Source organism: Electrophorus electricus, chromosome 8, assembly GCF_041902795.1.
Source record: "Electrophorus electricus isolate QZ-2024a chromosome 8, ASM4190279v1, whole genome shotgun sequence".
Taxonomy (NCBI): Eukaryota; Metazoa; Chordata; class Actinopteri; order Gymnotiformes; family Gymnotidae; genus Electrophorus; species Electrophorus electricus.
Window position 1 is genome coordinate 27,843,324 of NC_137504.1, and position 25,934 is coordinate 27,869,257.

A 25,934-nucleotide genomic window follows, 5' to 3' on the forward strand; every position below is an offset into this window, starting at 1 on the left:
AGAAAAAATGTAAAAATGAAAGAACTGGAACCTACCAGCACTGCAATGCCAAATAGGAGGACATTCCACCAGGAAATTTTGCACAAAATTAAAAACCATAACCTGTATGGCAGTTTTTAAAAATCTTAAATACATCCTCTATGCCTCAAAGACCATGTGAAGTCTTACTTGAGCCCTATCCTTTTATCAATAAGTAGTGAACAAATACAATTAAAAATCAATGACAGATGATCTACATTTTGCATACTTTGCTTGTTCTTGTCTGAAATCAGCTCTACCTTTTATCAGCTGTTTTAACAAAGCCTTTTGAAGTTTGTAAACAAAATTGATGGCTCATGCATGTTGGCCACCGAAGTGCCATTGATCCACAATATTGATTCTTTAACAGCTAATTCAGTTAACAAAAGGTAATGTATCAAGATATTGTATGTATGCATGTCAAAAATTGAATGATAACGTGATTATCATCACTGATCCTGGACCAAATTTCACAGTGGGTGCGAGACACTCTGGCTTGTAGGCCTCTCCAGGTCTCCGTCTAACCATTACATGACCAGCTGTTGGACAAAGCTGAAAATTGCACTCATCAGATGACCTTACTTCAGTCCTCTACAGTCTAATCCTTATGGTCTTTCGCAAACTTCAGTCTGGCTCTTCTTTGCTTTTCATTGATGAGCTTTTTTCTAGCTTTGCATGACTTCAGCCCTGCCTCCAGAAACCTGTTTCAAACCGTCCTCGCTGTGCAATTCATCCCAGCTGCTGCATGCCATTCTTTTTGTACGCCACTTGACGTCATCTTACAGTTGTTAAGTGACATTCGAATGAGGTGGTGATCATCACGGTCGGTAGAGAGTCGTTTTCGACCTCTGCCAGTCTGTAGCTGTTGTCCCATGTGTTTGCTGCTTGACCTTGTTCTTATGAATCATAGTTTTGGAATTTTTTAAAACAGAAGCAACCTGACGCTCACTGTATCCCTCTGCCAGTAAAGCTACATTTGAACCCTTCTTTTCCTCATTAAGAACCTTTCTTTTCAACTCTTCTGGCATGGTCTATAGCTGTATTTTGACTACACTTACTTTTTAGGTAGTCGTAGCACTGCTTTTCCCTTCCAGCTGGTTCTATGGCAAGAGAATAGTGATGACAGCAGCAGTGGTATTCATATATGTAGTAGTATGTTAAACGAAATGAATAACATTTAAAAACATTTAAAAAATATATTTTTCAAAAATTATTCAAGTGGAATTTTACTAGGTATAAAGTTTAGGTTTTTAAGCCATTACATGCTGACTTTTATTTTAGCTGAAAAGTCATGTGGCTTTTCAGCAACAACGACGCACCGATTGGCTCGGAGAGGTAAAACTCATGACTTCGCTCATTCACGATGCTTCCGCTGCACTTACAGAGCGACCGTCTGGTCACACGAGTCAGCTGAGTGAACAGGGCAAAGCAGTGAGAATGCGTGCGCTAACGTTACTAGGCTTGGGAACGTTGTTTTTAACTACCTCTTGTAAGGACTCGCATATTGATAACTTGGAGGAAAGATCCAGGCTGTCAGATGAAGTCTCGCTTTGGCCACTGCCACAGCAATTTCAGACGTCCCCAGTTGCATTCAAACTCAGCGCTTCCAGATTTAAAATCGTTCATGCCCCAGGCTCGACCGCTGGACCTAGCTGCAGTCTACTTCAAAATGCATTTCGCAGGTAGGTTAATTGATATCTTTGTGTGTGTAAACCTTTGTACTTGCAGGTACAAATGGGTCCCACAAATCAGTTAAGCAGAACTATCTAGCTAGGTTAGCTAAATTATCTAGTTAACTAACCCAGCTAACCTACCAAACAGGAAGTAAATTTACAATTGCAGTATTTAAATATTTCGATAATAGGATTTCTAAATTATCATGCTTCATGTTCGACGCCACTAGAGCAGTGACCATTCCTAATAAACTCGATTGCTGTGTGCCTACTTCCTCTCTTACAGATATTTTAAATACATCTTTGGCTATGTGAATGAACAAGGACAACCCCGAAGTCGTGTGTTTGATTCGGAGCTAAGGGAGCTTCAAGTGTTGATAACATCAACTGACCCGGAGTGCGACGCTTACCCGAGTCTTAAAACAGATGAGTCCTGTAAGTTTGCAGTTGTATTCCTAACTGCTTTCGTGGTGCAGACCATATTCACAGTAATTTGACAGTGTTAATCGGTAATCTAAACCTCTTAAATCATCCAGTCACTGTCATCCACTAGGTGATCTACTTCTGAGTAAGGATAATCTGAATTTAACTGCTTTGACTTCGTTTCCGGTTGCTGTTTTCAACACTGAAGACGCATAGACTTTTGTCTGCTTTTAGTTTTAAGGGGGGCGAGGTGTAAATGCATGTTATTGTTTAAAACATATGGGATTGGTATCAGATAAACATTTGTTAAGTAAGCCCAACTTCTCTGTGGCAATAGATTACATCTGTTTGGTCCCAGGTGACAAGCAACAAGAAACAAATCTTTAGGAAACTCATTATTTAACCCCATTTGCTTCCACTAAGGTAGACCTGAGTGTATTGTGAATTGCCAAGCCAATGTTCTTGTGTGCAGCATTCTACACAGTTCAGACAGCTGTGTTATGAAATTTGATCAGACTTTGATACAGAGACTTCGATATTGGCTGTTGAATGTTTTATAGTGGTCTATAATAATGGGTAATATGCGTTCTCTGTGACACTTCACAAAAAAAGATATTTCAATTGTTCGTACAGATCAGCTAGAAGTGGACCAACTCAAATCTGTTCTTAAGGCCTCAAATGTGTGGGGAGCATTGCGAGGTGAGCAAGTTGCATTGCTAGGGTCTTGTTTCTGACCTAATCTGCCTTTTGTTTGAGAGGCTAGGGTTAGGGTTATCTTGGTTAACCTGACTTTTTGACAGCATAGCACTTAGACAGTACTCGCACTTCGAAAACTTGCATTGCTGAAATATTCACCTTTGAGACAATGTGGCATTGCCCACTGTAGTTAATTAACTTGAGAGGTATTGATTTATCATACAAGATAGAACTTGTATTTGCAATACTTGTATTTATTGTACTGCAGTTTACTGTGACTATAAAATTTGCAGTATTATAGGTGAACATGCTAGCATGGTGTTAATAAAACATGTACAAGTATTTTCATCTCAGTGAGAGAGAATGCCTTACACCATTTGCTGGTGTTTAGTGCGTGCTACTCCATTAAAGTAGACTATTAGCTTAGCATTAGCTTAGGCCTGCTTGGCAAGGCTAAGTTACTCCAAGCTATGTTACTAGTTAGTTAAGTATTATTTAATATATGTAGTGATATGTTGCTAGCATTTGTCTTTGAAGAATTTGTGAAATCTGTCATTTTTGTGAAACTAGGGCCTTGAAATTAACCAGTTTGCTCCATTTATTATCCATGTATGAGATTCATCTGTTATCATGTGCTTTGAATTTAACCTAAAATATTACCTTAGATTGCCTAAGTGCAGTGGTGATATTAACTTAATTACATAGACCTTCTTCAAGAGTTTTTGTTGTCTTAGGACTTGAGACATTCAGTCAGCTGGTGTACGAGGATGACTATGGAGTCGTGAGTTCACTCTTGGTGTCTAAATGCACTTTAGCCTGGTAGTTATGAGCGGTTTTAAAGGAATACTCTTGTATTTCAAATCAACAAAATTTTTTTTACACGTTTTCCTCTACTGAAAAAAGCAGGAAAAAAATCCATGAGTCACAACTCTCTTATATTGAAAGGTTAAGTGAAATTCCAAGCAACCATGTAACAGGTTTTTCCAGTGCTTTTTTCAGTACAAGGAGGTGCATCAAAATTGTTGTCTATGGTAATTGTCTGTACAGTACCAATGCAATAGATAAAGTAGATTAGAATGAAAAATACTTAAACATTATTGCAACATAAAATGGCAAATTTAATGTTTGTTTGACCTCTCTTGTGACCAGAATAACATCAACAAGACAAGCATATTAGACTATCCTCGCTTTTCACATCGGGGCATCCTTCTGGACACATCTCGTCACTACCTGCCGCTCAAAGTCATTTTGGCCAATCTGGTAAGATAAAGCCACAGTGTGTGCCTTTAATGAGATGCAAAAATAAGGGTCAGTATATTCTTCTATATAGCAGCGTTTTCTGCAGCTAATTCATATCTGGCTTCCATGTCTTTATGGAAACTAACTCTTAACTAAAGATCTTCGTCTTCGGTCAGAAGCAATTAAGGGTACATCAAGGGACAAGCCACTGTTTTTGCTTGTCAACTAAATAAAAATAAACCAAAGAATATCGTATCTTTTGAAAATGGTTACCTCTTGTCCCTCAGCTACAAATAACCTTCACTGAAACTGTTGCAGATGAGCTTGAATTAGTTAAAGCAGAACTTAATGCTCTTCTCAGAAGGTGTTCTGAATTTTATATGCATAGCTAGAAAATATTACTTTCATAGCAGTTGCCCAAGCCATTTAATGGGACTTAATTTATTTATAATGAATGTTTGTTTTTGTGACATTCATGTTGTCACTCACAAGGTACCATGGTTACAGATTACCTCTATATTACATTATATTACCTCTGTATTGCTCAATTACAGTAATTTGAATCACAGCTCCAACATAAGGATCATGTGAGCTGTTTTAGAACTTTATATTGATCCAGTCTAACTAAGGAAAAAGCAGAAATGCAAGGTCAACCAATAACTTTCAATTAACAAAAAAGGCTTTACAGACAACGAAAAGAAGCAAAGCACTGGGGATGGATGGTATACCTCAAGAATTTTATCTAACATTTTTCTCTCAATTAAGGTCATCTTTATTGCATGTGATAAACATTGCAATAGAAAAGGGATGTAAATACCTTGAAGGGATGTAACTACAGCGATTATTTCTCTCCTCCTAAAGCCAAAGAAAGATCAGACCTTATGTAATAACTATTGGCCCTGTCATTGATTGCATCAAAGGAAAATGATTCGCTAAAGTGCTTGCTGTTTGTGTTGAAACCAAACAGGTTTGAGGCAATCTTGCCTCAGTGTTTATCAGTTTTTCCATATGCTTGATCTTGTGCCTGATATAACTACTGCTTGTGCTGTCCTTTCCTTAGAAGTGGAGAAGGGACTTTTGATGGCGAGAGAGTGATGGGTGGTGATAACCCTTCTGCTGTGATTCTGACAGGCTGTAAATGTATATCACCGTTTCCAGTTTCTCGTGGCTTAAAACAGAGTTGTCTGCTATCCAGCCCTTTTGTTTGCTTTGTCACTCAAACCACTGGCTCAAGCAATTTGGCTATCTTCACTATACTCTCCAGTTACTATTAAAGATGCCCACCATTGTATGCGAATGACTGTACATCATGGTGTACATTCTGCTGTACATCATTAATGTTGTACAAACTCTCCCCAATTTGCTTTCCGTTTTGAATACAGTCAGCAGTCTATAAATTTAAGAAGACAAAGTCTGCACTTCTACCATTGAACAGTACAATGAGGGAGGCGAATCTATCTTCAACAATTCCAGTAGTTAATCATTTTAGGTACCTTGGTGTTGAGGTTTACTCATATCTCGAAGTTACAGTTAAGCAAAACGTTATTCAGGCCTTGATTTGTGAAGGTGTGGTCATCTAACTAACAATCTGCAAACCTGTAAACATTTCTATGGTGAAAATTAGTTTAGGATTCTATGCCACCCCCTTTAAGTTTCTTGGACAAACTCCATTCTACGATATATGGAAAGGCAAGAAACCTCAAATGAAGCTTGCAGCTCTTCAGGGTAATAAATCAGATGGTGGACTCTCCCTGCCCAGTGTCAGATCATTTTATTACTCATTTGTTCTCCATACATTGTGTGTAGCTTAACCAAGATGTTCAAACCATGTGACAGACTCTAGAGAAGTCTAGTTACTCCACCCTAGACCTCATCTATTAAAATATTCCTTAAAAGTAATGTAAAGTATGGTAGATAGCAGATGAAATTAACTAATACCGTGACTAAGTGGTACAAATACACCCCAGTTTTCCATAATTACAATTTATTAACTGCTAATAAGTGCTTTTCTGTTCCTCACTGGCAAAAGTAAATAATACATTTTTTGAATGACTTATGATTATAAATAATGATTTATATTTCCAGACATCCCAAGGCTTAAACATTTTACAGTATACCAGGTGTTTTTTTTCCTCTGCCTTTGCCTTCTTTGTGCTGTGCGTACATATAGTGTACCATGGAATTCGATTTTACCTTGACTCCCATTACATAATGTTTTTTCCTATTGGCATGGAAACCAGAGGCCTTGTATTCAGGATTTACCTCACCCTTCTACATGTTTCATGTACACCTTTAAGACTACAGATTGTTTGGGAAATCAAACAGGAAAATGCACAGAATTAGATAACTTGGCAAATTGTGTGGAACAGTATCTTATGGGCCTCTAAAAATCCTAACCACTATCTTATTCATGTTAATTTCATTCATAGATCTTGCATGACTATTTTTCCAATTTGTCCTAATGGTAGAATTGGTATATTCTTACACATGCACTGGAAGTGCCCAAGTGTGAGCAAGTTTTGGAATAAGGTTTCTCTAACACACACACATTTTAAATATAACTATTCCTGATTAAATTTAAATATTGCTATTAAACGATGACACTTCTTCTGTTTTGATAAATAGTACAAGTGGGTGCCATGGGGGGTGTGATTCGTTGTTGATTGTGTGACCTTAAAAAAAATTCAACATTAAACCCCATCAATGCAAGGATTCCTGGATCCTGGATATGATTGGTGATTGCTGATTTGATAAAGCAGTAACCTAAATCCCATTCACTTGTTATGATAGATTATCATGTAACAGAATTTACTAGCAGAAGTTTAGTTCAAAATTAAGAAGATAAATTAAAAAGAAACTTTTAATGCATTTGCAGACTTCATGTTCAGTGTAAATAATTGTCAAGTTGTTTTAAAGGTTGGTTTTAATTGGTATAATTTTGATATTTTACTATTAACTAAATCATATATTAAATAATATTTATTTGTAGCCGTTTCTTTAAACTTATGATCTCATGCTGTCTTTGCAGGAAGTCATGGCAATGAACAAGTTCAATGTTTTCCACTGGCACATTGTGGATGATTCATCCTTCCCTTTCCTGAGTCGCACATTCCCTAACCTCAGTCAACAGGTTAGCCATTTTCTAGAATTCCCCTTCTTGCAAGTTCAGTTCCTTTGCATTCCTGGTGTGGGATAACTTCATTAAAAAGCCTGAAGCTTTACATTTTTTTGGATTTGTTTGTTTAACAATAAGGTAGATTGTGCAGGCTTTCTTCTATTACTGCACCCTTACATTGTGAAGTTGAGCATGTGTATGTGTATGTGAGAAGCCCAGTGTGTTGAAATAAAACAGTCATAGCATCAAGATTGACAGATATGGTACTGGTTCAACAGATAAGCAATCACAAACCTTCTGTAGTCCCAGATCATCATACAGGTAGGTTTTAGCTTCTGCATTCCTGTATGTTGCACTCCTGCTAGTATGTGTGGATCAGCTCCGAGGTCATCAGTTGGAGACCACTGTTCACTGATGTATTTCTCTCTTAACCCAGCATATCTCCTGGTGGGGGAGCACTGGCACGATAGAGATGCGTCCCCGCCACTCTCTGCTGCTGCCTAGAATGGAGTGTTAACCCCTAAGCGCCATCTTTCCTCCATAGCCTCAACCAGTAGCAGACTTTCTCTATCTCCTCACCTATTTCCGATGGTGTTATTAAATGTTATGCCCAGCTAATTTCTCTGCTTATTGCTGCCTCCCATGACACATGCTCCTTAGTGGCCCCGTGACACTACTTTGATCAGATAGCACTCTTGCTCTAACCTGGCCACTTGTCTGATGTTAGTGTGACTTCTCTGACCACTTGTCTGGCTCTGCTGAGCACTCTTCGTAGCAAAGGTGGCTATGAAGAAGATTGGAGAGATGGCACATTTCATGCCAATTCCACCTTAAAGTTGTTGTCAATTTATTATTAAGTCTTTGAGAGTGAAATACATGTGGTTGTTACTTGCCTGCATTACTTGCCTTTTATGATGCTGACTTTGCCTGGGATGTGGAAAACAAAGCGACCCCAAGATGCCGTCTTTAGAGAAGAACTGAATACCTCAAGCTCAAGCTATTTCCAAAACCTTTCCATTTAACTTTACAACTCCCACTTGCAAAACCAGCAGTGAGCTTCTCAGTTTCCTGAGCACCATTAGACGCTTAATTATGGTTTCAGAAACAGCAAGATCTGCCTAACGGGGGATCTGGTTGCTAGTCTAATGATGGAACCTACCAGTTACCCATTTTTTCAATACTTGATAGTTAGACACATTATACATGCCCTGCTTTCCAAAAGTGCTTTCACTAAAGCGCTTTGCAAAGGTCCTAATATCTACAAATTATAATCGTATATCGTAGTTGAAAAGCAAGTCTTACTGCTTCAATTTAAAGTAGTACACACAGCTCCTATGTCCAAGCTAAAACTATCCAAAATGTACCCACCTAACCAGATAATAGTTGTAGTCAGCATCATCGTCACGTCTACGAAAAGCTAAACGTTGTGTCCTGTTATTTGCTTCAATCTTTGCACATCATGCAGTTCTTCTGAGATTAAAGGTAGAGCTGCCTTACCAAAAACACTCCTAGTGGCTCAAGGATATTATAAATTATTATATAAGGATATTACAGTTCTAAACTGTTTTTTTCCTCTCACTTTTTTCATATGCAGTCATGAAATGAGGGTAGATGAAATTGACAGATAAAACAAGGTGCTACACAGAATGACCAATAAAACCATAGTTTCAGTAACAACCTTTGTCCCATATTGTCTCTTGTATAAGGCACAGTGTCATGTGTCCTATCAGAATTAGAGTAATATTCTTATTGGGCTACACACCTTGTCAATTATGTTCCCTTTCTGTAGTTATTATTCCAGATAATATTCTAGAAGTGTTACATTTAGGTTCACTGCTCAGTCTCTCTTGTGCTGTGTTTATTACAGGGAGCCTATCATCCTTACACACATGTGTACACCCCAGTTGATGTGAAATCGGTCATTGAGTTTGCTCGCATGAGGGGCATTCGGGTCATTGCAGAATTTGACACTCCGGGACACACCCAATCATGGGGAAAGGGTGAGTGAAAAGCATCTGATTACTAACTTGTACTTTGTTTTATTGCTTCTTGCATATGTGATACTTTGAAGGTAATGCTAGAAGTGGTTAAGCACTTACATTTACCCCATTTACAATTTTATCAAAAGCAATTGAATTTTCTAAGGGCTCCCAACAGTGGTAGTTTGGCAGTGGTGGGGCTTAAACTGGCAGCCTTCTGATTACGAGTGTAATACTTTAACTGACAAGCTACCCCTGCCCCCACTTAATTTCTGGTTAAGCTTGTCATGTTCACTATGTCCCCAAATGGAACTTGACACGGCAATACTTGCTCCACAATGCTAATATGACTAACATTTAAAAGAGAGCTATTGGTATTGATTATATTTGTTTAATGCTACCTCAGCATTCCTGCAATGTTTCTGGGAGAAGTAACCCTCATCACAGCAGTAAACCATTCATTTCCTTTGTTGTGTAGGTCAGACTGACCTCCTGACGCCATGTTACTCTGGCAGTAGTCCATCAGGCACGTTTGGCCCAGTGAACCCTATCCTCAACTCCACTTATGACTTCATGACGAGCTTTTTCAAAGAAATCAGTAGTGTGTTCGCTGACGCCTACATCCACCTAGGTGGAGATGAGGTTGACTTCTCCTGCTGGTGAGACAGATGACTTTTGCTAGCTTACTTATGCTCAGTGAAACAGACTGTAGTGAACAAATATACTAAGCCAGGAGGCTTTCTGAACACACATTCATAAAAGCACATGGCGCCCTGCATTCTTTTAGAAAGTTATAGATTTGAGTTTGATACCACGGTCCTTGGATTTTGTTTGAGTGATGCAACCCAAGCATCATTTTATCTGGCTTGGTTGACCTGTAAAACTTTGCAATATATGGCCTAGAACTCTAGCCTTTCAGTGTCTCTCATTGTTAGGAAGTCGAACCCTGACATTCAGAAGTTTATGGAGCAACAGGGCTTTGGCCAGGACTACAGCAAGCTTGAATCCTACTATATTCAAAGGTAAAAAGTCCCTCTCGTTAGGGAACGTGAGGAATTAAAAAATCCTCCAAATTGGTGTAGCTAATGTGTCACTCACTTTTAATTACAGGCTCCTTGACATTGTAAGTTCTACCAAAAAAGGCTATATGGTCTGGCAGGAGGTCTTTGATAATGAGGTTAAGGTAAGATATTGTAGCTTTTTACTCGACAGCCTGTCTTACATTGGAATTATAGATGACCAATCCCCAGATTTGACTGCAATATCAGTTTGTCAAGGATCATTCTAAGCAAAATCCCTGGGTCTCTCACTGGCTCACTGAGTTTCATACTGGGTCACTGGTTCAAAATTATCACTACATTAGGAGAATGAATGCGACGTCAAAGGTACCACTTGGGCATGTTCGTTGAATGCAAGGGAAAAAGGTGATTTCAATGGCCAGATTCAGGCTTTCTTTTAGAGGTCTTTTAATTATTTTACAAATGTGGCTTTGATTTGGACTAACTATTTTCCATAGTAGGACATGGAGTTCAATAATGGCTAAAGCCTGAAAATAAAGCACCCATATCATATGTAGTCTGCAAATCTTAACTCATCATTGAAATGTTGTTCACTCATTGAACAAACTAACTGCATACCCTGAAGAAAAGAAAATTAAATGGCATTATGTTTTTAACCCCACCCCCTCCTTCACAACTTTCACAACCTTGTGCTAATATGGCACCATTGACATCACTTTGCATCCAGTTCCCCTATTTCTTTGGGCGATTTACTGTGCGATGACCCCATACATATTCGTAATAGCTTTTTCCGAAGTTACTATGAATTGGATATTCCAGATATCCTGAACCTTAAGTAATAAGTGTAAACGTTCACCTTACTGAGTTATCATAAGTAAACTCCTAAAGTTTGACTTCCACCACTGTTGACTTAACATGCATGCTGCTTTGCTTTATTTTGCTGCGCAACCTCTGCATGCTATGATCTGCACTTAAGCTTACAGCAAAATGGATGCTTGAAGAAGCCAGGCAATGAGATGTGTGCTTGTTCCAGCTGAAAGGTGACACAGTGGTGGAAGTGTGGAAGATGAACATGGTGGAGGAGGAGCTTCAGAATGTGACTGGGGCAGGTTTCACCACTATTCTCTCAGCCCCCTGGTACCTGGACTACATTAGCTATGGACAGGACTGGAAGAACTACTACAAGGTCGAGCCACTCAGTTTCAATGGTTGGTGTGCTCCCTGAATTGTCTTCATTTGGCCCCTTTTTATAGCTGAAAACAGTTCACTCTATTTGTTATTACCTAACAAGTTAAAATGGCTGTTTTCATGCTAGAATTGATTGATAGATTGTGGACATCCTCTGGGATTTCACTGTAGTACCTTGTGTCTCTACCTAGAGCATTAGAATTAGGAGGACCCAAGTGGATAACTTATTTAGCGGTTGTTTTTGTTGGGCTTTTTTGTTTTAATACCTCCCAGAAATTTCCATTATACAAAAGAAATCAGTCCGTGCTTAACTCCCTAGACTTAGGTTTTGAACCACATGTTCACATTTAGTTTGATGATAATGTGCCTTGCCTTATAGCATTTAAGATCCAAAGTCATTGTTCAGTCAACACCAGTTTTAGATTTTAGTGACACTGTGACGCAGAATTGACTTGTTTATAAGATCTATATGTTCCTGCCTCCACCTTGCTTCAGTAATCCTTTAACTGAAGGCATTTTTTAAAAATTAATGTTACATCAGTGTTTACCATTGATGACAAACTGCTGTTGTGATAGTTTTGCAGAATTGTAAATTGCTGTTAATACACATTACAGCACAGAATGCAATTAACTCAAGTTTCAGTCCAAATGCTTAAAACCGGTTTTCAATTTATATACATGAATGAAGTGTTACCACCATGTCACTGGATTAAGTGTCATAATAAATCACTGAACGTGTACTTCAACATGAACGTACTGTGAATGTGCCCATTGAATCAGATGACCCAGTTTGGTGAACTTGAGTTGATGATCATCATTTGAGACAAGAATCCATAACCAGAAGCAAATGGCATCCTCCTTTTGCCAAGTTGAAGCATCTTGAATATTCTCCCAGTGGTTTTGGCTGGAATAAGGTGCATACATGCAAATGTATGGTGGTGATGGTTTGTGTATGTGTCTATGCATAGCTGAAAGGAGACACACAAATCCATGTGTGGAAGATGAACCCACAGTACCAGGATGAGATGGCACGGGTAACCGCGGCTGGGTTCCATACCCTCCTCTCTAGTCCATGGTATCTTAACCGCATCAGCTATGGCCAAGACTGGCAGGACATTTACAGAGTCGACCCTCAGAGTTTCAATGGTGTGTGGGGTTGTATGGGTGGTTGAAGGTGTGGGTATGTGAAGGATACAACAGAAGACAAGACAAATGTATAGCCTGGTTCAGGCATAGGTTGCATCAGTGAACAGTGCTTACCACACACAATACAAACTGTTGATTTGTTAAAGAACATAATTGCATAGTGTAGCCTCTGCAATATTAGTACTAGGACAGAAATTAACTAATGTGAAGCCCTGTAATAGGAGACTTTGTAGATATAAAGGTTAATCCATAATTTCTATTAATATGACCAATTAAATAAGCATTACATAAAAGTTGTAACTATACTGAACACTTGGTGAAGTATTTATTTATTGCTAAAATCAGTTTGCTTTCAGAGTATTTGTTTGGAAAAAGTAAACTGATAACTGAAGGTCTTAGGAATTGCATTATGATTCAGTGTTATGTGGCACAAATCTTAGGATATGTATGGCAATTTGAGAAAGTTGTAGAGACTATTTTGAAGATATGTTCACAGAAAGAGTGCTTGTTGTTAGGTTTTTTTTGTACATGGACTGTTCTGGAACTGTAGAGATTTAGAAGCTGTCCCCATTCAACCTTCAGTGTATTGAAGTTATTGTGGCTTTTGTATCTAAATTTAGTGTAAACTGTGTTTTGTTACTAAAAATGTTTTCAGAACTTTTGGAGAACCTGCTATAGGAGTTTGGAAACTTTTTTTTACTTGTATATAATGAAATGACAATATAAGAGTATTGTGATGGGATGTGTTGGAGGTGTCAGGTGTTGGGAGAGGTGGGTGTGAACTCTTGAATCTTGTGCAAAGCTGAGTTGTTTGCACAATACCGCTGTCCTTAAACAGTTGTTTTCTACTTTGTACTGACCTATATAAGACCACTGTGAATGTATAAGAATGTGCTTCTTCAACTGTTATCTGTGTGTTAAATCATGTGTTTAACTGTGAGGCCTGTTGAGTGAGGCTATGTATATTCTGAAAGAGCTTTTCAGTAGTTATTACTAAATCACAGATTTTTCTAAATGTTTAATTTAGTTAGCATTTGCCTTTGTTACAAATAAGAACTAGTTAAATTTGTGTCCATGATGTGACTCTTAGGCACACCGGAGCAAAAGAAGCTTGTGATTGGTGGAGAAGCTTGTCTCTGGGGGGAATATGTGGATGCCACAAACCTCACCCCTCGTCTGTGGTATGCCTTTTTAAAAACTTTCCAGACCCTTCTGTATGATCACAGCTGTTTATATTGTAAAAATATTTATATACTAATCTTGGAATGGAAGGAAGATGGAACATTTAACATTCTAAGCATAAACCATCTCTCAACCAGCCAGTCTATTCAGCTCCTCTCAGAACATTTAAGAGTATCATATGCAGAATGTAAAGTGACAAATCAGATTGACTAATAAGACGGTGAGTCAAGAGGGCAGCTTGATGCATGTTTGTGTGTTCATCACAGGCCCCGCGCCAGTGCAGTGGCAGAGAGGCTGTGGAGTGATGAGAATGTGAAGGACATTGGCAGTGCTTACTCTCGTCTGGAAAAACACCGCTGCCACATGGTCAGGTATGCCAGAAACCTCCGAGCAATTGACTGAACTGGAAGCTCCGATGAAGGGTTTCAGAGTTATGTGCAGCTACAGGTGAATCAATTCAATGTACATTGTGTAGTATTTGCTGTGACGCTACATCCATTCAGGTTAGCAGTTGCATTTTGGCTTTACTAAATTCTACTGCTGCTGTTTGAAATGAACCTTTAAATCAAACATGTATTTTGCCTATGTGATACTATATTCTGCCTTTTTTTTTTTTTGATCACTGCAATGTAACGAATTACAGAATAACTGAACTGTTTCTGACTGTCCCCCAGGAGAGGCATTCCTGCTGAGCCTCTTTTTGTGGGCCATTGTGGTCATGAGTACAGTGGCCTGTGAGCACAAAAAGGGACTAATGGAATTACTACCAGATGAAGAAAAAACATATCTGATCATCAACCTCCAATCAATATTCCAGTGTGTTTACATATACTTGCATCCGATTTTTTTCAGTAATCCGATCAATGTTTTTTCATGCACTTGAGTAGTCAGTTGATGGGAAAACTCTAGGTTTAGATTAGACAATAATCAGATTTCTACCTTGCAACCAACCAATAATCTCACAGAATTATGTGATGTAAACTTCAAACTTCCTGCCATGGCTTTTTGTCATCATGGACCCACTTTACCAGCAAATATGGACCTTTGGTTTTTAATGGTTACTAATACTGTGTAGTTCAAATTTTTCACTTCTCTGAGCATGTACTGCATTTCAGAGTCTACCCAACAAAAGTGTTTAATAGCCATTTCGCAGATGCTGCATTTAATTCTGCTAGCTGTGTCTGGGACAGCTCCGGCTATGTTCGTGTGCGTATGCAGACTGAGAAATCCAAAAGAAATCAGAGTAATGGTATGCATGCACTGAGAAATCAGATTACTGAGCTAAAATCCAGCTTTCTTTATTGGATTTCTTAATATGATTACTGGGCCATACACCAATCTAGATAGAGTATGCTCTTTACATAACCACTTGAATAATCGGAGAAATCTGACAGATTATTAAGTGCATATAAACACACTCACTGATTTTTACTTTTCACAGGAAAATGCTCTACACTTGACCTGCACTTTATATGGTAAAATATGTATCGTATTTCTAGGAGGCAATATGGCAATACCAATGTGCAAGTTTCATAATTTTAGTAAAACGAATGACAGATTGATTTTTTTAAAAGAACTGTGAAATGTCATGTTTGAGAATTCCTATTAAATATTTTGATGAACTTATAGTCCATATACATTGCCTATCATCTGTCACACTTGAAGTTTGTATCCACAATCCACAATGACAGTTATTGATCCATTTTATTATTTGACTTTTCTCTGGTGACATGACGGAAAAGAACATAAAATGAAACTGTGAAGGAAAGACAGACACTTTTAATGACACTTTTTAAAACAACAGCTTTACTATAGCCAAACAAAAGTCCATTTCTAAAACAAAAAGTAACTTCAGGCTAGACCGGCCATCTTGTTTAGCAATGCATTCTGGTCCTGGAATTTCATGGGCTCATAACTGGACAGCTCTAGAGAGAAGGTGGCGTTCCCTGAGGTCAAAGTGCGCAGGACAGTTGAATAGCCCTAGAGGTACCACATAAGAATAGTCAACATCTGTTGCAATGTGTGTTATCCTGTACCACATTTAGTAAGAGACATCAGCTACTTACAATAAACTCTTTAAAGGGGCCATACAACAGAAAACTGTTTGCATACTTGAATAATGAGAGTTCTGTACATGGATTGACATGCCTTGAGCATTACAACCTTAAATCACCTCCTTTCAATATAAATCCCATATAACCAAACAGTGGTAAACCAGACTGGATTGTTATGTAGCAGTCTTTATTGATTAATATTTATTCCCCCCCCAAAGAACAGAACAAAAAAAATGGCATACTACAGAAATGTACTGTTCCAAGCTGTGCAACTATACTGGCACTTTTCATATCTTTCCCAAGGAGCTGAACTTTGATGCTCATATATTACAGGACCCTGGACAAGTTCAAAGCTAGTGTGCTGCATATTTCACTCCAGACAGTTTCTTAAACCTTAGACAACTTTGAGAAGGCCTCACTTAACATTTGTTACTGAAAAGTGGAGGAATTTCAACTTTATTGGCATCATATTCACTTTATTTTCCTGCCTGTGACCCATTCAAAGAAATAGCCAATGTTGTCATATTAACTACAATATAAGATGTATTTCTGTCAAGCCCTTTGTCAGGTCAATTTTTAATTTATAGCTCATTAACAAGAAAAATCAGACTTCACTTCTGCTTACCATGGTCTCTGCAAGTGGGACCGTAGCCAGAAGCACCTTGTGGTCGTGGCGACTCTGGATGTCGCAGACACTTCCTCGGCGTTGGGCAAGGTCACCGAGTACGGGGCTCAGGTACTCCTCCCCCACAGTCACCTCCAGTGACATCACAGGCTCTAAGACCTGACCCCCTGCCTGTTTCAAAGCCTACACACACAAACAGACCAGCTTCTGCAATGTCCAGAATCCAATAAATGAAATTTATACCAACACATACATACTGTAATCCATGTACTTGTTTTTTTTAGACATTTATTTAAAGCTCCTGTAGCTCCTCTGGTAGGTATGGTATCGCAACCTGCCATCAACAGCAAGATCATAAGTTGATTCCAAGGAGTATGACGGAGCACTGTCATATTGATAAATACATGCAAGTTGCTGAGTGTCTTTCAAATTCTATAAATTTAGCAGACGTCTCTTATCTGATCAAGACAAACTGTTCAAAGTCCCACACAAACACACACAGTACCTTAAGCATGCATCGGGCCACACAGGCAGACACCATGGCCAATGAAGTTCCGGGTTCCACGGCCACACTGCAGATCACAGTGCTCACTCCTTGCATAGGGTAACCCAGCAGAGGACCTGCACAACGGAGCCAAGATGGCCGAAACAGAAACTGAAGTTGAGTCAAGGTAAAATGGAGAGGAAGCCTTCACTTGAAATATAAAGGAACTAATCCTGAAGAGCTGGAATGTATTGTTATTGAGCTCCAAAATCCATGTGTCTTATGAATTCAAAAAAAAAAACGTCTATAGTTTTTAAAACTATATACTTATTAAAATGACCCTCATTTTATTTACTAATCTGTAACTGGCAAATAGTGGTTTCAGTAAATATCTAAGCCCAGACTGCAGGTTACCTTGGAGATAAGCACTCTGCATCCCACTGTTCACTGCTTCTCTGATATCAGCTGGAAGTTGGGCTTCCACTTCCTCTGCATAAGTGGTTTGACAGGACGTGCCTGTAGAAGACTCCATCCCAGGGCTCACAGCTAGCTCTACAGTTACAACATGCCTCTTTTCACCCAGCGTGCGGTCCAGGGTATCTGAAACAGAGATATTCACTTCTCTGAACACTTTGTAATGGTTTATTTATTTATTTAGCGCTTTTTAAGGCAGCAGTTACAATGCTGTTGTACAAATACAATGCTACTGTCTACTGCAGTACAATGGCCATCAGTGATTACTCTATCTTCTCATTATTTAACATGATTAATTAATGAAAACATGATAATTAAATCTCATGAACTACTTTCAGTAATTAATCACATTAATACAAAGATGTTAACCAAAGAGGTCTTTGTTAAACAGGTTATCCTTATTTGTATTGGTAACATTGTAAGAATGTGCTAAATCTATGGGTAGTGTTTTTAAAATAAACTTAGAACAAAGTCAAAAACTTTACCTGTAGTGCTTACTGATTGGAGGATGGTCTCTCTGTAGGCCACCTGAAGAGGTCCCAGGTGTGTTTCAATGTTGTACTCTCTCCTAATGCGGTCATGCAGAATCTCGATGTGAAGCTCTCCCATACCACACAGAACTGTCTATGTAGGTGATTTACAGTAGAGCGAGGTAGAAAATCAACAGATGAGCAGACGGGAAAGGAGGAAGTACGCCATAATATCCACATAGAAAAGAAAAAACTTTACCCGAAACAGCTTATATAGCAATGCTAACGACTGACTCAGCACAAGCTCTCTCTTTATGTAACAGCACACTCACTGTTTTTCATGATTATCACAAATAGCACTGATGCATTGTTAAGTCTATTACTAAATGACACCTGATCTTGGAAACGTGGATAAATCACCTGTCCAGAGTCATGGTCTGTCTTGACCTTCAGACTGGGGTCTTCCCTCTGTAGACAGTTCAGAGCATGCTCAAGGTCTGCCCAGAGCCAGTAGAAAGAACTTGTTACACTTCTTTATTCTGAGCACAAGCGCTTGTTCAGCACATATAGTTATCATCATCATCTTCATCAACATCATATATCCACGAATGGACACTAAAGGCCTAAAATGATCTCAAATTACTGTTAAGTAATGTACTTATGAATTAAGATAAAATGTTGAAGAGAGGAAGCATGTTCTACAGCCCTTGGACTCTATGCCCCCACTGCCCTCTGGTGGTCAGCAAAAGAAATTAGAATAGTTGACACTAGGTTCTGGAGATCCTAAACTGCATCTTCATTTCTCTCCAGTGAATACATATTACATTAATGTTATGTAACTTAATGCTATTAAATAAACTGGCTATGAAATGTGCATTCATCATCAAGCTCAATAATATCCTGTCTTAGGGCCCAATATGGCAAAATTACACATCTGCCCTGATGTTTGCCAACGACACCTGACCTCAGAACAGACGTAGGGAACAGTGCTGCCGGGGGCAGGGTTCCCACCCCACGGGGCTCTTACCTGCCTGCTTGGCCATGGTGGGAGGCTCTATGGAGCAGAAGAACACGGGCTCGGGCACCTCCACTCCGGCCAGCACCAAGCTGCTCACCTCTGGGCCCGAGCCCTTCTCCCTCCCGGACTCCAACTCCAGCTGAGCTCGCCGTGCTGCCGCTGCTGCCACTGCTTTGGATGAGACGACGGTGTCGCCCGTCACCGTCTGAGCATGAGAGTTGTGTTTACAATTGTATTCGAAAGACACTGTTTACTGAGGCACTCAAATCCTCACCCGATTATACAAGGAACATTCCACATGATTTTTGTGTTTTTTTTAGATAAGTTCTGCTTTATTAATGGAAATACACCTACCTGTTTGAGGCCCACAGCGAGAGCAATGTTCCCTGTGGACAGTGACGGGATTTCAACATGCTGGTCTGCAAACGGCACAAGCAGGCGACTCATTCTCTCTCTGGAGCAAAAATGAAGTAGTGTAGGTCCCATTTAATACAAGTTTGAGTTCAATGTCATAAGACTTCCTTCATAATGTGGGATCGTTGAAAGGTCCTAAACACCTGGTCAGTAAGACAGCTATGGTTCTAACATAGTTCAGGAACAATACTGTTCAGCTTATGGTTGACTATACTCTAGCATCATATTATCAGTGATCAGGGTCTTTCAGTGAGATTTGTACGTACGTTCCATTTCTGTTGATGTTGTATATGGCCGACTGAGGTTTCATAGAGCCAGAGTAGATTCTTAAAAACACCAGTGGACCCCTCTGCTTGTCATGGACCACTTTAAATGCCAGTGCACACAAGTCATCCTTATACCAGCGCCTAAACACGTGCAACACACACACACACACACACACGGCAATGTGGTGTCATGACATGGCAATGTGGTGTCTCTATATATACTTTCACTTACAGTATATAATATGATACTGAGGAATTCTAAACAATCATTAACATAATGAATTCTTAAATAAAACTCTCATGGCTACTAAAAAGCGTTAACAATGAAAGCATGGAAGCTGGATGGAAACCTCGACTTCAACCTTCAGTCTTTTTGAGCATTTACTTGGCACCATTAATTAAGACCCAGTGGGGGTCACTCTTTCCTATTGCCACCTGCTGGTACTGCCAATGTGAAAAGGGTGCACATCTTTCTTCCACTGTGCCAACACGTGGTTTACAGGAAGCAGCTATGCCTTGCTTTAGGCCCCATGTTCCAGGGAGAAAAGGAGCTGGGGACCTGGGAGGTTGGCTGGGCTTACCTCAGGTCGTGGTTCCTCTCGTTGGGTGCCGGCAGGTAGGCAGTGATGGCGTCCAGCAGTGGCTGAACCCCCTTGTTCTTTAGGGAGCTGCCGCACAGCACGGGCACAGCCCTCCGTGCCAGCGACACCCGCCTCACGGCTTCTCGCAACTGCAGAGAAACGCAACATGAGGCAGCAAGTGAGGCCTCGGCAGGGCAGAGGAGCGGAGCAGGGCGGAGGTGTGGAGTGGGGTGGAGAAGTGAATCAGACCGGAGCCATGCAGCTGAGGCTTACCTTCACAGCAGGCACTGCATCAAAGTGGTCTGCATACTCGCCCAGCACCAACTCGGCAAAGTCGTCATCTACATCTGCCACCTGCGCGGAACACGCAGAACACCCAGAACAAGCCTCATCTCATTTGCAATGATTTATCATCGTCTTTTACACTGTTTTGTGAGCAATGTTTGCCCTGTTCCCTTGCAATGACTGACACTGGCACCAGCAAAAACATTTCTGCTGTATTAGACAGTCTACTTTTGTTACAGGTTATGTTTGTCTTAAAGAGTGCAGTATGACCAAACTTCACACGTGGCTAACAATGAAAGAAGAATATTTATAGCTAGCAGCAAAAGTTCTCTTTCAGTGCTAGCCACTGTAACACTTGATGACCTCTGCACCTGTTCTATGAGCGCTCCTCTGGCCAGGCTCACTTCATCCAGGAGCTGTGGGTCATCAGTTGACTCCAGCACTCTACTCTCGAAAACCCGCCCGTCCTCGATGGCATACACTGGCCATGTCATTCGCTGCTTGGTGATCAGGTCCACCAGTCCAATGAATCCTCTTCCAGAACCGATGGGAGTCTGAGGCATACACAAACACCTGCCATTTTAGTGCTGTGTAGAATTGAGAGTTAATAGTCAACCAGAGATAGAGGCTTACCTGAAGAACAATGGGGTTGGCCTTCAGTTTTGATTTGATGCTTTCTACAGAGTTGCTCAAGCTAAAAGAGAGTAAAACACATGCCAGGGTCAAATTTTCAACCAGAATACTTTCTGGCAAAAGTGTTACATAGTATTTAGAGATGGCACAATACCAACTTTCTATACTGGTCACATATATAACATTTGAATATTACGTATATGATATCTTTTCATTAGAAACCACTGTGAAGCAGTGGCTTACATGAAACCTAAGATTAAGACTGTTGTGGATATTTTTTGTGAGATGTATTATAAATGCTATATCATACTTAAATGACAGATACATAAATAAAATAAAAATCTGGGAAAAAAAATGTGAAAAACATTGTTTAAAAGACTAAAGCACATTTTTTTTCTTCCATTGCTATAAAACATTTATCTTAGCAAGATGACATTTATTGTCTTGGTCATCACCTTCTCAGCTGTACTGCCCTGTACTTACTCCCAGCATGCATTTGTGTGTGCGCGCACACACACACACAGACACATACACACACTCTCCCTCACTCACTGACTCCTGAAATTTGCACTATAGTTTGTTTTTCCATGACTGAATGCAATTGTAATTATGCATTCACTTCATATTGATCTTATTACTCTTATTGTGAATTTCAGCTGTAAATCACTTTTCTATCCGCATCACACCCACGTCGGACACTAAGTGAGCAGAGAGTGTTATCGTATTCTCTAGAATCTCTACAAATGTTCCAGTCCACCTTAAATCTCTTATGGCTCTATTTTTGTCAGGTTTATGCTGTTACTTCTCCTTTCCCAGATCCTGAATGTTTTTTAAAAGAACGAATTACTGAATAAATCACAGCTGATCGCTGATTTTTGGTGGTGAAAGCTGCTAAGATGCTATTTTGATTCATTTAAATGCTCTCACTTGAAGTCAGATAACCTGTTCCCCCACACGGGTTATCAAAACTACATGACAACATGACAGCAATGCAAGTCCTCCTGTGTGTGAGGGCATGGGCATTTGCATTTGAATGCAATAGCTTTAATCATCAGTGTGAAGAAAGCTCAAGAGTTAAACTCTACTGCTGTGCATAAACTGTGCTCAAACTAACCTGGCTATTATCCCGTGACCTGCTCAGACTAACCTGGCTGTAATCATATGACCTGCTCAAACTAATCTGGCTGTTATGAGACCTGCTCTGTGCTGCTGCAAAGCACTGCTGTGCTGTTTTCAAACTGGATTTGTCATAGTATCAGATTGGCTTCCTTAAAAAGATTTCATCCAATATATGATCCAGGATTCCAAATGTATTCCAGTTGTAGTTAGCATTGGTGCTGAACATGATATAAACTCACTATCCAATTTATTGGAAAGATCTGGCACTAGAAACATGTGTAGTTTGTATGTATATATACAGTTGGTAATATGAAAATGTTTGCATCTGTGTATAACTGCATTTAGTGTTTCCGCATGTGCATGTGTGTGTGCACCGTGCATGCTACCTGGCTCCTGGTTTATCCATCTTATTAAGGAAGCACACACAGGGCACTTTATGTTTGTCTGCTTGTCGCCACACTGTCATGGTTTGTGCCTGCCAGTCAAATGAGGGACACATGATATATACACAATGAACCCAATCACAAAATCACTATTACAACACTTTAACTGAGGTTTTTCTTTGTCTGTTATGTGCTATTCTTCCAGCAACATGAGGTTTGTGGGGTTTTTTGACCATGAATAGAGAAAATGATGAAGGGCATTTTGCTATTTTGGTATTTTGTTTTTTATGCATATACATTGTAACCTGTGAGAATAACCTGTGAGAGTACTACAAGATTCTGTCCACAGTATCTTCTACACATACGTAGTTCCATTCAAGATTAATCAATGTTAAAAATTCTATATCCATATTATGATTAAAAACAGAATTAGTAATCCCCTTACAATCAACACAAATGCATAGATGGACACAAAAAACATAGGTCAGCAACCTATGCTAAGAGTGATAACATATGCTAGCCAAGGTTAGGGGTTGTTAGCCTATTGGCTTGGTAACAATGGAATTAGTTATGGGAAGTTATACTTAGAAACAGTATACTTTACAATGGGCAGAATACACACACACACAAAATATACACGGTATATATGATGCGGCTGACCTCCACACCTGCTGAAGCATCAAACACAGCCACTGCTCCATCCAGCACACGTAGCGATCTCTCCACTTCTAGTGTAAAATCCACATGGCCTGTAACATAACAGAATCCACCCTGAACCTGACATGTTTACACCCATGACACCGAGAAGTCCCCTATAACGTGTGGGGTCATTTATGAGTATGTGGGTACACCTGTGAATGTGAACATGTGCGTCTGCATGCATTTGTTTTCATGCCTGGCGTGTCTATGAGGTTAATCCTGTGCTCCTTCCAGTCAAAGGTGACTGCAGCTGACTGGATGGTAATTCCCCGTTCCCTCTCCTGAGCCATATAGTCCGTCACAGTGTCTCCGTCATCCACGTCTATGCAGCAAAACAGGCCTCACCAATATCACCACTGGTCTTAGATCTTTGAATTACTGATTACTAATATCGACAGTAAAGAACCAGTCACAGACCTCCACCCCAATGAGGTCCCTTTCCCACCACACCTCCACCCAAGCTCACCTCCGATGGTACGGGTGTAGCCAGAGTAATAGAGCATCCGCTCCGTGGTGGTAGTCTTCCCTGCATCTATGTGCGCCATGATTCCAATATTACGGATTCTAAACATTGACATCCCAGATAAGATTATCTTAATTTAGAAATTGTTCTGAATGCTTTTGGTCCAGACACAGTCACAACTATGCAAACATTCCTAAAGCTGGAGAAAATCATAGCATCATAACAAGAGGCTATATATGCTTTTGTGGCTCTTTTATGTACTTTGACTGTTTACAGTCTTAGGAGGCCCTTCTGCTACAGTTCTGCCCAAACCCCAGAACCACTCTAACATAGCTCGTTCATCTTTAAAAAAAAAAGCTCAAGGAACAGGAACAGTTGAGATTGCCTGTATGTGTAATTAACACTTGTAAGATCTGTTGCAATGCATTCTCTCATGTTAACACAAAGCAAAAACTGGTATCATACTTAGAGATATCTGGGTTGACCACGGTTCGAATGGATTTGACTTCATCTGCAAAATTTGTGAATACGTTTGTTCATCAGTCATAGAATTCAGACCCAAAACAGGCTTTAAAAATATTTGACAAGCATTTAAAATGTATGTCGTATCACCTTTAAGGAAGCTGTAACTTCTTTTCCACTGCAATCTCGAAGTTCTGCAGTGTCGCACAAACTACAAAAATCGAGAAACACAACGTTTATAAGACAGTTGTAGCTCATTAATTAACCAGTCATAGATAAGTTAGCCAGCTATCTATAACTGGATGTAATGTAGCTGACAAGGCTAGTGGTACAGAGATGTCAAACTCAGCTAAAGCTAGCTAAAATAGCAACGAGTCTTACCTCTTGGAGGATGCTAAACGTCTCTCCAAAGTGCATTGTTAAACTGATTGTAAAAACGGCCTATACAAAGATAGTAATTATTGCGAATTGGCAATGCACATAAAAAGTAAGCTTATACCGCTCCTTTCAAAAACAGGCAACATTTCATTGGTCAACAACCAATTTAAACAGTCAATGTAGTAATACGGCTAGCTAGCCTTTAACTTAGCTACGTCGCCAGACAGCGTCTGAACGACATTCACGATACACATGAAATGGTGCATTGCGAAATAAGACCGTCGGAAACAAAGATAAAAGTTACGTTGTTCCACCGACAATAGTGGCTACGTTCAAAACCACATACGACATACTACAAATGGACAACTATATTGCCATTATATGATTATGTGTTATTAGTGCTTGAAAGATAGCTTGGGGACTACCGAAATAACATGTCCATTATAAAGTTAAACCTTTATAATGTTAAATGATATAAATTGGCAGAAATTTTGAACGATGTATTATTTTGTTTATTTTGAAGGGACAGAGTAACAGTCCACGCCACAACACGACCCACACATTTAGATTTGCATCAAAGACCCTGAAGACAGCAGAGAATAGTCCCGTAATGGATCACAGAGGGCAGCTTTTCTAACCTAAATCTTTGAAACATTTTAAGAGAAATATGTCAGATTGAATTTGGCCAGATCTAGTTTAATTTTGGCCTATCATGTTTGGCAAAAACGATTATTTGTTTAGAAACCGCAGGAGAAAGGCCCATAATTACCAGGAGGGGGCAGCAACTAACTAGCACACATTTCAAGATGGGGACAACCCTTCTAAATTTCACCCATACCCACAACCACTGATAATAGGTGTATAAAGCACATTCTGTCTCCACAGAGAAACACTGACTTTAAACACGACACTTTCATAGGATGCCACCTGCTTGATTTGCCCCAGTATATGTGCTATTGTGAAATGGAAGCATCTAGGAGCAGCAACGGGTCAGCCACGAGATTGTAGACTAGGCAGACTCACAGAGTGGGTTGTCAGGTACTGAAGTGCCTAGTGCATAAAATCACCTTTCCTCTGTTGTTGCACTCACTACACAGTTCCAAAAATGCTTCTGGAAGCAACATCAGCACAAGAGCTTTGTGTCAGGACCTTTTTGAAATAGGTTTCCATGGCAGAGCAGTGGCATAAAACCTTAAGATCAGTACATGCAATGCCAAGTGTCGACTGGAGTGGTGTGAAGCATTGGACTCTAGAGCAGTGGAAATGTGTTTTCTGGAGTGTTGAATTATGCTGCACTGTCTGCTATTCTGCTGGGCAAAACAGGGTTTAGTGAATGCTACCTACCAGAAGGCATAGTTCCAGCAGTATAGTCTGGTGGAGAGGGGCTGTTTTTCAGGGTTTTGGCAAAGCCCCTTAGCTCCAGTGAAGCGACATTTTAATACTATATC

The 25,934-nt window shown here is 39.8% G+C and overlaps 2 protein-coding genes across 10 annotated transcripts; one reads left to right on the plus strand and one right to left on the minus strand.

The window, feature by feature from the left end:
• Positions 1-1,347: 1,347 nt before the first annotated feature.
• On the plus strand, positions 1,348-15,311 carry hexb (hexosaminidase B (beta polypeptide)). 3 transcript variants are annotated; one of them, XM_027004188.3, is made up of 14 exons: positions 1,348-1,700; positions 1,978-2,126; positions 2,748-2,813; positions 3,545-3,591; positions 3,960-4,070; positions 7,078-7,179; positions 9,032-9,164; positions 9,622-9,802; positions 10,079-10,165; positions 10,254-10,326; positions 11,196-11,370; positions 13,587-13,677; positions 13,945-14,049; positions 14,353-15,311. In XM_027004188.3, exons 1-14 carry the CDS (start codon positions 1,363-1,365, stop codon positions 14,414-14,416), a joined length of 1,722 nt encoding a protein of 573 aa, XP_026859989.3. In that variant the 5' UTR covers positions 1,348-1,362; the 3' UTR covers positions 14,417-15,311. The 3 variants fall into 3 exon arrangements, 2 of the variants coding, with proteins under 2 accessions (XP_026859989.3, XP_026859988.3); XM_027004187.3 differs by lacking the exon at positions 11,196-11,370 and adding an exon at positions 12,319-12,496; XR_014124816.1 differs by lacking the exons at positions 13,945-14,049; positions 14,353-15,311 and adding an exon at positions 12,319-12,496.
• Positions 15,312-15,437: 126 nt separating this feature from the next.
• Positions 15,438-24,739, minus strand: gfm2 (GTP dependent ribosome recycling factor mitochondrial 2). Of its 7 annotated transcripts, XM_027004185.3 has the most exons (20): positions 24,490-24,739; positions 24,259-24,319; positions 24,112-24,157; positions 23,650-23,747; positions 23,380-23,505; positions 23,145-23,233; positions 22,488-22,576; positions 20,983-21,043; positions 20,721-20,903; positions 20,338-20,418; positions 20,065-20,213; positions 19,484-19,624; positions 19,158-19,257; positions 18,813-19,008; positions 18,206-18,282; positions 17,801-17,939; positions 17,256-17,441; positions 16,863-16,978; positions 16,358-16,540; positions 15,438-15,658 (listed from the first exon to the last, which is right to left on the minus strand). In XM_027004185.3, exons 1-20 carry the CDS (start codon positions 24,523-24,525, stop codon positions 15,530-15,532), a joined length of 2,286 nt encoding a protein of 761 aa, XP_026859986.2. In that variant the 5' UTR covers positions 24,526-24,739; the 3' UTR covers positions 15,438-15,529. The 7 variants fall into 7 exon arrangements, with proteins under 7 accessions (XP_026859986.2, XP_081575032.1, XP_081575034.1 ...); XM_081718906.1 differs by lacking the exons at positions 23,380-23,505; positions 23,650-23,747; positions 24,112-24,157; XM_081718909.1 differs by lacking the exons at positions 15,438-15,658; positions 16,358-16,540; positions 16,863-16,978 and having other exon boundaries at positions 17,304-17,441; positions 17,801-17,935.
• Positions 24,740-25,934: the final 1,195 nt, after the last annotated feature.